Source organism: Moschus berezovskii, chromosome 4 (genome assembly GCF_049115385.1).
Source record: "Moschus berezovskii isolate FMDL1 chromosome 4, NW_MosBer_1.0, whole genome shotgun sequence".
Classification (NCBI taxonomy): domain Eukaryota; kingdom Metazoa; phylum Chordata; class Mammalia; order Artiodactyla; family Moschidae; genus Moschus; species Moschus berezovskii.
Window position 1 is genome coordinate 37,707,461 of NC_142463.1, and position 13,669 is coordinate 37,721,129.

The 13,669-nt window shown below is 38.4% G+C and overlaps 1 protein-coding gene across 4 annotated transcripts in view; it reads left to right on the top strand.

Annotated features, from left to right (window-relative positions):
• PATJ (PATJ crumbs cell polarity complex component) overlaps positions 1-13,669 on the top strand; it is a 385,356-nt gene that overhangs the window by 262,975 nt on the left and 108,712 nt on the right. For 3 of the 4 annotated variants that reach the window (XM_055402500.2, XM_055402504.2, XM_055402502.2), the window contains exon 31: positions 13,334-13,426. The exons of the other annotated variant lie outside the window; for it this stretch is intronic. In XM_055402500.2, coding sequence (XP_055258475.2) covers positions 13,334-13,426 — 93 coding nt within the window. The remainder of the gene's footprint in view (positions 1-13,333; positions 13,427-13,669) is intronic. 4 annotated transcript variants of the gene reach the window in all.

The following is a 13,669-nucleotide window of genomic DNA, read 5'->3' on the forward strand; positions in this document are numbered from 1 at the left end:
TGGACTATAAAGAAAACTGAGTGCCAAAGAATTGATGCTTTTGGACTGTGGTGTTGGAGAAGACTCTTGAGATTCCCTTGGACTGCAAGGAGATCCAACCAGTCCATTCTAAAGGAGATCAATCCTGGGTGTTCATTTGAAGGACTGATGCTAAACCTGAAACTCCAATACTTTGGCCACCTCATGCGACGAGTTGACTCCCTGGAAAAGATTCTGATGCTGGGAGGGATTGGGGGCAGGAGGAGAAGGGGACGACAGAGGATGAGATGGCTGGATGGCATCACCGACTCGATGGACATGAGTTTGAGTGAACCCCAGGAGTTGGTGATGGACAGGGAGGCCTGGCGTGCTGTGATTCATGGGGTCGCAAAGAGTCGGACACAACTGAGCGATTGAAAGAAGAAGAAGAAGGTTGGTCATAGCTTTTCTTCCGAGGAGCAAGCATCTTTTAATTTCGTGGCTGCAGTCACCATCAGCAGTGATTTTGGAGCCAAAGAAAATAAAGTCTGCCACTGCTTCCTCTTTTTCGCCATCTATTTGCCATAAAGTGACCTAGATAGCATATTAAAAAGCAGAGACATTACTTTGCCAGCAAAGGTCCGTCTAGTCAAAGCTATGGTTTTTCCAGTGGTCATGTATGGAAGTGAGAGTTGGACTGTGAAGAAAGCTGATCGCTGAAGAATTGATGCTTTTGAACTGTGGTGCTGGAGAAGACTCTTGAGAGTCCCTTGGACTGCAAGGAGATCCAACCAGTCCATCCTAAAGGAGATCAGTCCTGGGTGTTCATTGGAAGGACTGATGTTGAAGCTGAAGCTCCAATACTTTGGCCACATAATGCGAAAAGCTGACTCATTTGAAAAACCCTGATGCTAAGAAAGACTGAGGGCAGGAGAAGGGGATGACAGAGGATGAGACGGTTGGATGTCTTTACCGACTCAATGGACTTGGGTTTGGGTAGACTCCGGGAGTTTTGGATGAACAGGGAGGCCTGGTTCATGTTGCAGTTAATGGGGTCACAAAGAGTCAGACACGACTGAAAGACTGAACTGAACTAATTATTTTTAATTCCCACAATGCATATTTATTATATCTAATCAAACAATGCAGTGTTAGAAAATTTGATTTTCTTTCCTCACTTCCTTGAGGAAGTTAATATTTACTGTTTAGTATCTTTCCATACTTTTTCCTTTGCTTCCATAACAAAATGAACTGTATGAATAGTGTCCCTTTTAGTAAATATTTGATTGTATAATGCTCATTCTTTCCATTCAACAAATATTCATTCAATGAGTGCATATTACATGTCAGGTACTCTTAGGGGTATTAAATGTCTAGTTATGAATCAAACAGATAAGGCTTCCTGCTGTGGTTCAGCTTACATTCCAATGAGAAGATTAGCTAGCAAATACATAAATAAACTTAGAGAATTATCAGGTAGTGTTCAGTGTCTTGCAGATAATTAAAATTACAATGGGGAATGTGGCTTGTAACCACTTTGATTGGTTATAGGGAAAGCTGCATAGACAAGGTGAAATTTAAACAAAATCAAAATGATAAGAAGGAGCCAGACAGGCAAAAATTAGGAGGAAGAGCTTTCTCTGCAGAGGGAACAAAAATAACTCTCAAGTGAGAATGAGCTAGAGGTACATTGGGAGCCTGGGGAGTGGTGGGCTAGGATGAAAGGGAGGGAATGTGAGGTGGGAGGGAGAGAAGAGTTTGGTGAGTCAGAGTCAGAAGCTCAGGTTTTAGTCTGTGTGCAGTAGAAGCCATTGGGTATTTTTTAACAGGGTGTGAGGTGACCTGATACACAGTCTACCAGGTAGAGAATGGACTATAAGAAGGTAAAAGTAACACGCTAGGCAGCAGACACACACTCAGACAGCGGAAGCCCAGGCAAGACCTAATCGCAGTTAGATGAGGTGTTGGTGTTGGAAGCAAAGACAAGAGAGCTGACTGTTGATGTTTTGGATGTTGTGTGTGTGTGTTAATCACTCAGTCTTGTGACACTGGACAGGTAAACTTGAGTGGTTACAGTAACTTCTTGTACTTCATAAGGTTAAGAATAAATAAGAGAGAGAGGAGACAGTATCTATATCTATCTGTAGATATCTTGTGCCAGGTACAGGGTGAAGTGAAGTGAAAGTGGATGAGTTGTGTCCAACTCTTTGCAACCCCATGGACTATACAGTCTGCGGAATTCTCCAGGCCAGAATACTGGAGTGGGTAGCCTTTCCCTTCTCCAGGACATCTTCCCAACCCAGGGATCAAATCTAGGTCTCCCGCATTGCAGGCATATTCTTTACCAGCTAAGCCACTAGGGAAGCCCAAGAATACTGGAGTGGGTAGCCTATCCCTTCTCCAGCAGATCTTCCCGACCCATGGTAGCTACCCAATAAATGTTAGTACTTAGTTCCTAATTCATTTGTGTTTACAGAATGTCATCTAAGTCCTTTTTTTAACATGGGAGGAGGTTAATACTTTAGAATAATTTTTCCTATAATATTGTTAGTTACAAATTTTCCCGTCAAAATAGCATCCCCTTGGAACTGAATATTTCATTTATTGCCCAAACTTTTTCTCAGTACAATGATCAAGGAAACTGGTCTGTCGTCAAATTGTAAAGCTACTGTGAGATCCAGCTCCTATATTTCAGAATGAGTAAAGGTATAGTGTTGGTGTCAACATTTAATTTGAGAGGACCATTTCTGGGGTCTCTGGTTTCTTTTGTTTTCTTTCTGTCAGAAATGACTTCTAATATTAGCTGTGTATTTTCTCTAGTTTATTCCCACCCAAATGGTTTCTGCTGCCTTCCTGTTGACAGGGCAGCCACTTAGAAGAGGATGATTGAACATAAGTTAAACACTATCTTGAATGCATTGCCCCAAGTCCTGTTTACATTCATACCTCTGAGAGATAGTATTATTATTTCCACTTTATAGAAGAAGAAACTGGGGTCTAGAGAGGCTGTGTAGCATACCCATATGGCCAGAGGCAGCTGTTATTAAGCATTAGTTTCCTCATCTGTCCCTGGGAGTGTTACTACCAAACCTTCATAGATTTGCAGAGAGTAAGGAAGTAATGTATATAAAGCATTTAGTACTGCTCATGGCACAAAGTAAACACTCAATAAAGGTGAACTAACTATTATAAAATTTAAATGCATTATTCAATATTAGCTACTGTTTTCCTTTTCTAAATTGTGCTAACCACAGAAATTATTCTCATTATTCAATTACCTGTTTAGAAAAATACTTTTTACTTTTATTTATACATAGCAGAATCAATAATAAGTCAGAAAAATAACTTGTATTCTGAAAATTTTAAATATTCATTTTATTTTTGAATAAAGACCAAAAATATGTATAAAATATAAATAATACCAGTGTTAAGTTTCAAGAGCCTTATCACAATTCTTAAATTTGAATATGCCATTATTTGCATTTAATTTTCCAAAATAAATCATATTAGATATTTAACTTTGTTAGTAAATAATAATTCTTTTCTCTAAAAGAATATGCTGTGTGATACTTGTGTTGTTTATTGTATTTATTTATAAATATTTATTTATTTAACTTTATTAAAGTTCGAGTTCTTTCTGGACTTTTGACCTCTGATAACTGTCACCAAATTCTGAGTGACACCCACCCTGCAGGTGGTATCTGTGGTACTATGTAGGACTGCTCTGGTCTGTAACACTTCTTTATCCCTTCCATTCACTTGGGTACCCCCTCATTGTGCCATTTTTCTTTGCATCTAGTAAGTACTTAAGCATAATTCATATCTGATATATTGTTGAGAGAACCAGCCCATTTAACCAAAGAGATGAAGTACAACCATATGATTGTGAATTTGAAACTGACATCATAATTCCACATAATTGTATAGCACTTTTATTAAACTCTGATGGCACCTCATATTTGTTCTTTTATTGAACAAATATTTATTGAGCTCTTATTATGTCTCAAGGACTGTTCTAGACACCAAGACTATAGCAGAGAACAAAATCGCTTCCTACAGTTGTGTGCTAGCAGAGTGAACAAGAGTGCTGGTTGAATACTGAACAAGAAAACATGAGTTCTTGTTTCAGTTCTTCCAATCATCTGCTGGGCTTCTGACCTCCATGAAGATACTTAACCTCTCAAAGTCTGCCTTTTTCTGTAAAGCAGATTAATAGCCTTCCCTGCCTGTGTCAACAGGTAGCTATGAGGATTGAGTTCTAAATGTAGGTAAAAGTTTTTTATAATCCACACAGCTCTATACATATGTAAGGGATTATTAGCATTTCTGCTGCTCTACTTTTGGCAGTTGTAATATTGTTTGGGCACTTACAGAAGTGATTAAGAACATAAACTTGGAAGTTGATAGATTTGAACCCTAATCGTTGCTTTGACATTCACTAGCAGAATGAACTTGAACCTTAAGCTCAATAAGCTTGTGTTTCTTTACTTTTAACAGGCATTCGATAGTAATAATTTTCTAGATTTCTTAGAAGAGCTGAATAATGTTTATAAAACTCGTAGCACTGTTCTTGGCACACACTAAGAACTTACCATAGTGTGGCTGTACTTGTATTGCACAGGCCTCTAGCAGGACTCTCAGCCTCCGGCATCTTTGGTTTCCAGCAGTTACATTTAATGTAGGATTTCTTTTCTTCTTGTATTTGTCTTCTTGGTCAAATATTTTTAATACCCATTTCTTGCTTATCAGAGCTGTATTTCAAAGTCTTTGCTTCAAGGTTAGAATTAAGGCTTTATACTTGCCTCCACTAAACACCCTTCTTTTCTCACTAGTGTGAGTGCCGCTGCCAGGCACTCCACATATACATGTGTTGAATTTTCCCCCCTTATGCTTTTGCTCCTGTTGTTTCTACCTAGGTTGTGTTCCCACTTCCTCTTTATTAATTAATAACCTTTATTCATTCATTGACCTTATTAATTCATCAGTCCTTGGAGAATCGCTGTTTTGAATTCTCTTCCAAGTTTTCTATGACTTAAAATGAATAAAATAATGTACATAGATTAATAAACAGAGCACCTGAAATGCAAGTGCTCAAAAACATGAGATACTGTTCTTATGACCAACTTCATCCCACACTGTCCCCTTCATAGTTAAGTAGCACTCATGATTCATTTAAAAAGTAAAAATTTCCCCTTTTTCTTTATGTGACATCACTTGAGCGTATAGAAAAAGAGGGACCCATTTCTAAATGGGTTTATCAATTAGGATTCTGTCACTTTTCCTTCCCTTGTTATCAGTATGTTTTATTATAATAATGTAGGACTGTAAAGACTGCACTAAATTGTATTCTTTTCTAGGGCCAGGCTTATTGTCTTCCTGATCACTGAATCCTCAGTGCTTAACATGTAGGACTTGCTTAATAAATATTTGTAGAATAAGTGAATGGCTTTTCTACTATATCCTTGATGCTTCATTTTAGTGTTGCGTACTTACTTCTTACCGATTCAATTCATTCTGCCATTACTTGCCAAATACCTACTTTGTAGAACATAAAAGAATTAATTGCACAAGTCTCTAGACTCAGAGAACTTGTGGTCTAACATGGGAAGTAACACATGTATGTTACTAAAATAAGGTGTCCTAAAAGATAAAGTTTTAGGAGGAGTTCACAGAAGATGAATACCAGAAGATGTTCTCCTGGTAGGAGAACAGCTATTTCTGATGGATATATTGAATTTAAAAATATGAATATGGTTAGATAAGAATGTAGGAACAGCACAAACAAAAGCCCAGAAATAAGAAAAATCAGGGTGTGAAGGGGAGAAGAATACAAAAGGTATGTGAAAAGGAGTAATAGAGGATGGAATTGAAAAAATAAATTGAGATCAAATGAGAGAGGCTTGAATTTAAATCTCAGAAGGACTGGATGTTATGCATTAGATACTTGGAGCTGTTGAAGGTGTTTCGAATAATGAAATAGTCTGATCAGGGCTCTACTCCAGCTTAGTCTAATAGCAAAGTCAAAAGTGTCTTGACGTGAGAAACCCAATTAGGAAGTTACTGCTATATTGTCTCCTAAGATTTACAAGGACTCATGTATACTTGGGAGTCAAGATGTTTATTCCATTCCTCCACAAGGCAGGCAGAATCTTTTAGACGATCTTTATAGAAGAAAGAAAGAAAGAACCTTCATTTTCCTTTTGTTTCAGAAGTTGTGCTTTTTTGAATACCAAGTGAGATGGAACAGACTTCATAAAGAATGGAGAGGTTGATTACCCAGGGAATCCTATTAGCATAATTTCCATTTAATCTTTTATTGTGTTTTGCCTTTCTGGAATTCTGAATAGCCTTGAAAATATGGTCACAACTGGGGATAGGAGAAGGAAATTTAATTTGTCACATCAAGCAAACATGACTTTGCAGAAAGAAATATTGGTGAACTTAGGTGGTTGGCAATGAAACTGATATATCATTTTGTGGGTTTTTTTTGAAGGGAGTATTGAATTTATGAAATATGGGGATGACAAAATTTAAACCAACTTAAGTTTAATTTGGGGGAAAAAAGAATTTTTAATTATATCAGAGGTATAGTTGCTGGGTTTTTTTTATTATTAATTTTGCTTAGTAAAATCTTAAAAAGAAAACAATTGTATAATGCTGATATGCTCCTTTGTCATGTTAAATAAGGAGAGGAGGAAAGAAACAACACTATGTCACTTTTATCTGACCAGAAGTGTTTTTCTAATCCACAGTAATGTCCTTAACTAATTTAACTTTCATTGATAGCCTACTTTTAAATAAAATATAAATTCCTACTGTCAAGGTTCTCAGTGTCTAGTTGGCAAAAACTATAGACATTTAGTGAGTATGAAAAAAAGTAGTACAAAAAATATGAAATTTATCATCCCTTTATGTAGAAGATCTTGGAGGAACCCAGTGGAAGAAGTTTAAAACTTTCAGAGGGTTTGGAAGAGACTTCTCAGTAGATATTGAATAGCATTTCTTATCAGTCCTTTTTTGGTGACTCTGGAGTTGGGGGGTGGGGGAGGTGGTAAAGAATATGTTAAATGTATGAACCATGAGCCTTATCTTTTCCTTTCATTTATCTATAAAGCATAATTTACTATGGAATCTTCTGACCATAGTCTTCATGGAGAAAGGTTATTCTCTTTGAGCAGCCTTGGCTGAACGGGCAGCTTTGGACAGGTGGTCTGAAGATCAGCAACAGGGGAAGGGAACACCCAGCCATCCAGATTAGCTGAATCATCTTGGGTGTTAGTGGGCTGCTATCCATCAGCCAGATGGTCTTCAAACCACCGTGATGCGATTGTACTTTGGAAATCACTCCTACTGACCTGTTTTCCCCTTTCTATCTCTGACTGACTCCTGTTTTTTAAGCTCCTAGTGATCAGGGTAATTTATACATATGAGCCATTCTGTTCTTAGAACAGAACCCTCATTGTTTTGCTCTGTGCTTCATTTAAGCATGAAAACTCTTATGTAACCTTTGGCTGTCCTAGAAAAGTAAATACTTTATTTGCTAACCCCTTTCAACTCCAAATTCCTTTTTACCTGTCTCTTCTCTCCATCTAGATTTTGACTTCAAATCCTCCTTTATGGAGCTATCTCAGACTAAACCAATAACTAAAAACAGAAGAAATGTTTTAGAAGAAATGAGACAGAACGTAGGATGAATATAAAAATGAATTAGACTAAGGAAATGAATGAGGTACAGATGTTGGATTCAAGCATTTTTCTATCTCATTGGGGAGATCAATTCTTTACATACATAATTAAGATACAAATGAGATGATGGAAGTGATATAAGAGGTTCACATAAACTGTTAGGTAAGCTTAGGGGCATCACCGACTCTGTGGACATGAGTTTGAGTGAACTCCGGGAGTTGGTGATGGACAGGGAGGCCTGGCGTGCTGTGATTCATGGGATCGCAGAGAGTCAGACACGACTGAGCGACTGAACTGAACTGAACTGAAGCTTAGGGGAAGAAGAGCCATCCTTCAGCTAAGAATAAGGAAAGGATTTATGGAGTAAGGTGCATTTGAGACATGGCATTGTATGATAAATTCTGTGGATGTTAGATATAAAAGGTATTCTTTTTTTGTTTTTATTCAAATCTTAAAGGATATATAGACCATCTGTCTTGCCCATATTTTCTTGAATTTTCAAAGTTGAAGCATCAAACTGCTGTTTTCTTTTCCTCTTTAGTATTCATTTTATAAAGACCAGGAAAATTTCATTTCTTATACTTCCATGCTGAAAGAAATGTAAAGATTTCTCTGGTTCTCTAAATAATACTTTCCTTTCCCTAAGGAGACATATATGTAATTAGACGAATGGCATCAGCTAACCACCATCTTGGTATAAAATCTCTCATCTGGGACAGAGGAGGTGGCAATTTGCAGGGTTACTTGAGAAGCCACCTGTGGATTTGTCTTACAATCCAATGCTACAGTTACAACCATTGTTTCCATTACATCCTCCAGTTGGATAGCGTGGCCTCCCCAGGGCCTCTACAGGGCTTCCCACAGCTTACAGAACCAGATACACTAAGTAACCAGGGCATTAAAGGTTTTTCTTCCTTTTAAAAGTATAATTTTTTTCTGTCTCTCGAACTTACCCACTATCTAAAACACTCAAAAGCTATATATTTTCAAGCTTTGTTTCTTAACTTTGACATGTTTGTATTATATGGTAATTTCTTGATTATACAAAATTCATGGAGAGATGTTCTATCTAATGAAATTTTCTGGGTAACAAACTCTAAAATACTTTTTGTTGATCTAATGACAGTGATATGTTTTAAGGTTGTGAATCCTGTCTTTCATAAGATTAGTTATCAACACTCATAAATGAAAGAATAAGAAACAGGAGCATCATTTAATTTACTTAGGGCCTGAGGCATGGTTACCAAGAATGTGGCCCTTGGTGATAGTCTTACCTAGCTGTGAATCCTGGGTCTGCCTCTTACTGACTAGGGGTTCTTTAACAGATTATTTTAAATGTATCATTTTTTCTTATTCGTGAATTGGGGTCACAGTGGTACTCATTTATTTAGCCTTTTTATGATAACTACATGAAACAAGTCATAAGCAAAGCCTGTCTCAACAAAAAGCTAAAAATAAAAATTAATAGCACCTCAGTCAGTTCAGTTCAGTTCAGTCACTCATCGTGTCCGATTCTTTGCGACCCCATGAATGGCAGCATGCCAGGCCTCCCTGTCCATCACCAACTCCCGAAGTCTACCCAAACCCATGTCCATTGAGTTGGTGATGCCATCCAGCCATCTCATCCTCTGTCATCCCCTTCTCCTCTGGCCCCCAATCCCTCCCAGCATTAGGGTCTTTTCCAGTGAGTCAACTCTTTGCATGAGGTGGCCAAAGTATTGGAGTTTCAGCTTCAGCATCAGTCCTTCCAATGAACACCCAGGATTGATCTCCTTTAGAATGGACTGGTTGGATCTCCTTGCAGTCCAAGGGACTCTCAAGAGTCTTCTCCAACACCACAGTTCAAAAGCATCAATTCTTCGGCAATCAGCTTTCTTCACCGTCCAACTCTCACACCCATACATGACTACTGGAAAAACCATAGCCTTGACTAGACAGAACTTTGTTGGCAAAGTAATGTCTCTGCTTTTAAATATGCTGTCTAGGTTGGTCATAACTTTCCTTCCAAGGAGTGAGCATCTTTTAATTTTGTGGATGCAATCACCATCTGTAGTGATTTTGGAGCCCAGAAAAATAAAATCTGACACTGTTTCCACTATTTCCCCATCTATTTCCCATGAAGTGATGGGACCAGATGCCATGATTTTAGTTTTCTGAATGTTGAGCTTTAAGCCAACTTTTTCACTCTCCTCTTTCACTTTCATCAAGAGGCTTTTGAGTTCCTCTTCACTTTCTGCCATAAGGGTGGTGTCATCTGCATATCTGAGGTTATTGATAGTTCTCCCAGCAATCTTGATTCCAGCTTGTGCTTCTTCCAGCCCAGCATTTCTCATGATGTACTCTGCATGTAAGTTAAATAAGCAGGGTGACAATATACAGCCTTGACGTACTCCTTTTCCTATTTGGAACCAGTCTGTTGTTCCATGTCCAGTTCTAACTGTTGCTTCCTGACCTGCATACAGGTTTCTCAGTAGACAGCTTAGGTGTTCTGGTATTCCCATCTCTTTAAGAATTTTCCTCAGTTTATTGTGATCCACACAGTCAAAGGCTTTGGCATAGTCAAAAAAGCAGAAATAGATGTTTTTCTGGAACTCTTTTGCTTTTTCTATGATCCAGCGGATGTTGGCAATTTGATCTCTGGTTCCTCTGCCTTTTCTAAAACCAGCTTGAACATCTGGAAGTTCACGGTTCACGTATTGCTGAAGCCTGGCTTGGAGAATTTTGAGCATGACTTCACTAGTGTGTGAGATGAGCAGTTGTATGGTAGTTTGAGCATTCTTTGGTGTTGCCTTTCTTTGGGATTGGAATGAGAACTGACCTTTTCCAGTCCTGTGGCCACTGCTGAGTTTTCCAAATTTGCTGGCATATTGAGTGCAGCACCTAGTGTTGTGCTAATAGACATTTTACAAGTTGGTGCATTACTCTTTAAGACAACCTGATGGGATAGTATTTTTAACTTGATATTTTTATCTATACTTTTAAAAAATGTACAGTTGACACTTGAACAACATGGTTTGAACTTTGTGGGTCCACTTACGTAGATTTTTCCGATAGTAAATACTACAGTATTATCCAATTTATGATTGGATGCCAAAGGACCATAGATACAGGGGGCAAACTATAAACTATACACAAATTTTCAACTGTGGGGAGGATCTGTTTCTAATCCCCACATTGTTTATGAGTCTACTCTACTCAGATTTAGAAAGTAACTTGCAGATAATCTTATAATTCTCACAGCAAAATGGAGACTTGAGTTCAGATCTGGCCAATTCTAAAGCCCATGCTACTTACCTTCTTGAATTTTTTTTTTCTTCTAGATATTTCTCATAACTCTCTTTTATTGTTTTATAACAGGCAATTGGTTCGTTGTTGTTCAGTCACTGAGTCGTGTCGACTCTTTGTGACCCCATGAACTGCAGCATGCCAGGCTTTCCTGTCCTCCAGTATCCCCCACAGTTTGTTCCAACTCATGTCCATTGAGTCAGTGATGTCATCCAACCATCTCATCCTCTGTCACCCTCTTCTCTTGCCCTCAGTCTTTCCCAGCATCAGGGTCTTTTCAGTTGAGTCGGCTCGCCCCATCAGGTGGCCAAAGTATTGGAACTTCAGCTTCAGAATCAGTCCTTTCAACGAATATTCAGGGTTGATTTTCTATAGGATTGGCGGTTTGATCTCCTGCAGTCCAAGGGGCTCTCAAGAGTCTTCTCTAGCACCACAATTTGAAAGCATCAATTAATTCTTTAATACATACTAATTCTTCTGTAATTGAACAGTGTAGAAATAACTAAGGCAAAATTCCCCAATCTCTAATCCTACTCCCCAGAAGTACACAGTTTAAAAAATTTGTGCTATATGCTTGCAAGTATTTCCCCTGCATCTATATCTATATGATGTGAAGAACTGACTCATTTGAAAAGACCCTGATGCTGGGAAAGATTGAAGGCGGGAGGAGAAGGGGACGACAGAGGATGAGACAGTTGGATAGCATCACCGACTAAATGGACATGAGTTTGAGTAAACTCTGGGAGTTGGTGATGGACAGGGAGGCCTGGTGTGCTGCAGTCCATGGAGTTGCAAAGAGTTGGATACAACTGAGTGACTGAACTGAGCTGATATCTATATGCTGTATGGGACTCTTTTCTGAAAAGACTGTGCTAATTTTCACTTTCAGTGGCATGGAAAAATTCCTATTTCCCCACACCATTTTTAATACTGAATGTTCTCTATTTGCTTGTCCATTTGATAGATGAAAGAGTGTCATATCTTTGCTTTAATTTGTACTTCTTAAATTATGATGTTGAATGTCTGAAAATCAAAACAATTTCTCTATAAACAGTCTGACCTGAATTTGTAATAATCCCAGATGGTGGTGTTTTAAAATAAAAATCCATATAAATATAATGTGGATACTCCATTTATTATCTTTATTCTCCTCTATGTGCCCCCAGAAAGCAAAGCAAATAACTATAATATTTAATATATCATAATTCAATTGAGAAGATGCCTAATGTGCCTTGGAATTTTAATATGGCTTATTATTACCAGATGTCTCATTTACATTAAGTAAATATTTTTAGGAATTTTCAGAAAAGAAACATCAAGAAAGCAAGTACTGTATTCCAAACCAGTATATGTTAAATGTTTTTCATGTGCCAGGCAAGGTACTCAGTACCTAAGTTTTAGAGATAAACAAGATAAGTATAAGCTCTTATCAAATAGTTTAGCCTTGTGCAGAAGATAACCAAATATTTCTGAAAGTTTTGACTGGAGAGGACAGAGTAGCTAATTCAGACTGAAGCATTAAATAAGTGTGTTAACTCTCCTTAAAACGATTGCTAAGAATAAAGCTGAGCTTCAGGTCTGGTTGGTCCAGTGCCCTGGTTTTGTCATCAGAGAACCAGTTCTTCCATCTTTGTCTTTGCTCTATCATTCAGTCTAGTTTCCTTCTGGCTATGTGATGGCTGTCCATGGCTATTTGCATTTTATGCTCTCTTGTTAATTTGGGAGCCATGGGGACTTCTTGTGGTTCTTTTAAGATCTAGGAAGGACCTTTTCAGAAGTCTCCAAGAAACCTCTCTTGGTACCTCACTGACGAGAACTGGACCACATACCCATTCCTGGCAGAATCATTGGCCAAAAGAATTGAGATTAGCCTTAAGACAATCAGGCCTACTCTGGGGGCAGAGAGTCATCAGCATTGTTCAGTCACTCAGTCATGTCTGACTCTTTGCGACCTCATAGACTGCACCACTCCAGGATTCCCTGTCCTTTACCATCTTCCAGAGACTCAAACTCATCTCCATTGAGTCGGTGATCCAACTATCTCATCCTCTGTCGTCCCCTTTTCCTCTTACCCTCAATCTTTCCCAGCATCAGGGTCTTTCCCAGTAAGTTGGCTCTCCCCCTCAGGTGGCCAAAAATTGGAGTTTCAGCTTCAGCATCAGTCCTTCCAGTGAGTATTCAGGGCAGAAAGTAGAGATCAGCTTTCTCTTAGGTATATCTCTGAGCAACAGATAGATAGCTGAAAAAAAAAGAAAGGCCTTCTACTGGAAAGGAAGAAAAGAGGAAACCATATCCACAATACCCACTACAACAATAAAGCAAGCAACTCTGATAAAGTACAGTTTAGGTGACCGTGAGTGAAGAATGACATCTTTGCTACTTTTTTTTTTTTAATGTCTCATAGGATCAGAGCGGCACTGAACTGGTTAGTGGTGAGGAAGACTCCAGTCTCGAAGTTGGTCTTAAACAATCTCCTGAAAGTGAAAGCTCCAAACTGGTGAGAATCCTGGCTGTTTTATCCAGTGTTCCTTTTAGGGATGAATTGTTTATATTTTGGATCAGTTGTTGTGTTTACTTCTCTTTGAATCTTGATCTCTGAGACAGGGTAAGCTATTCTGTATAGTGAATGACCCATCCACATAGTGAATGACCAGCAACAGTGCGTCCTCCTGCTTTCTTGAATTGTGCTGTCTGGGACTAAAGAAGCAATCTCTCTTTTAAGTCTTGTTTAAATTGGGTT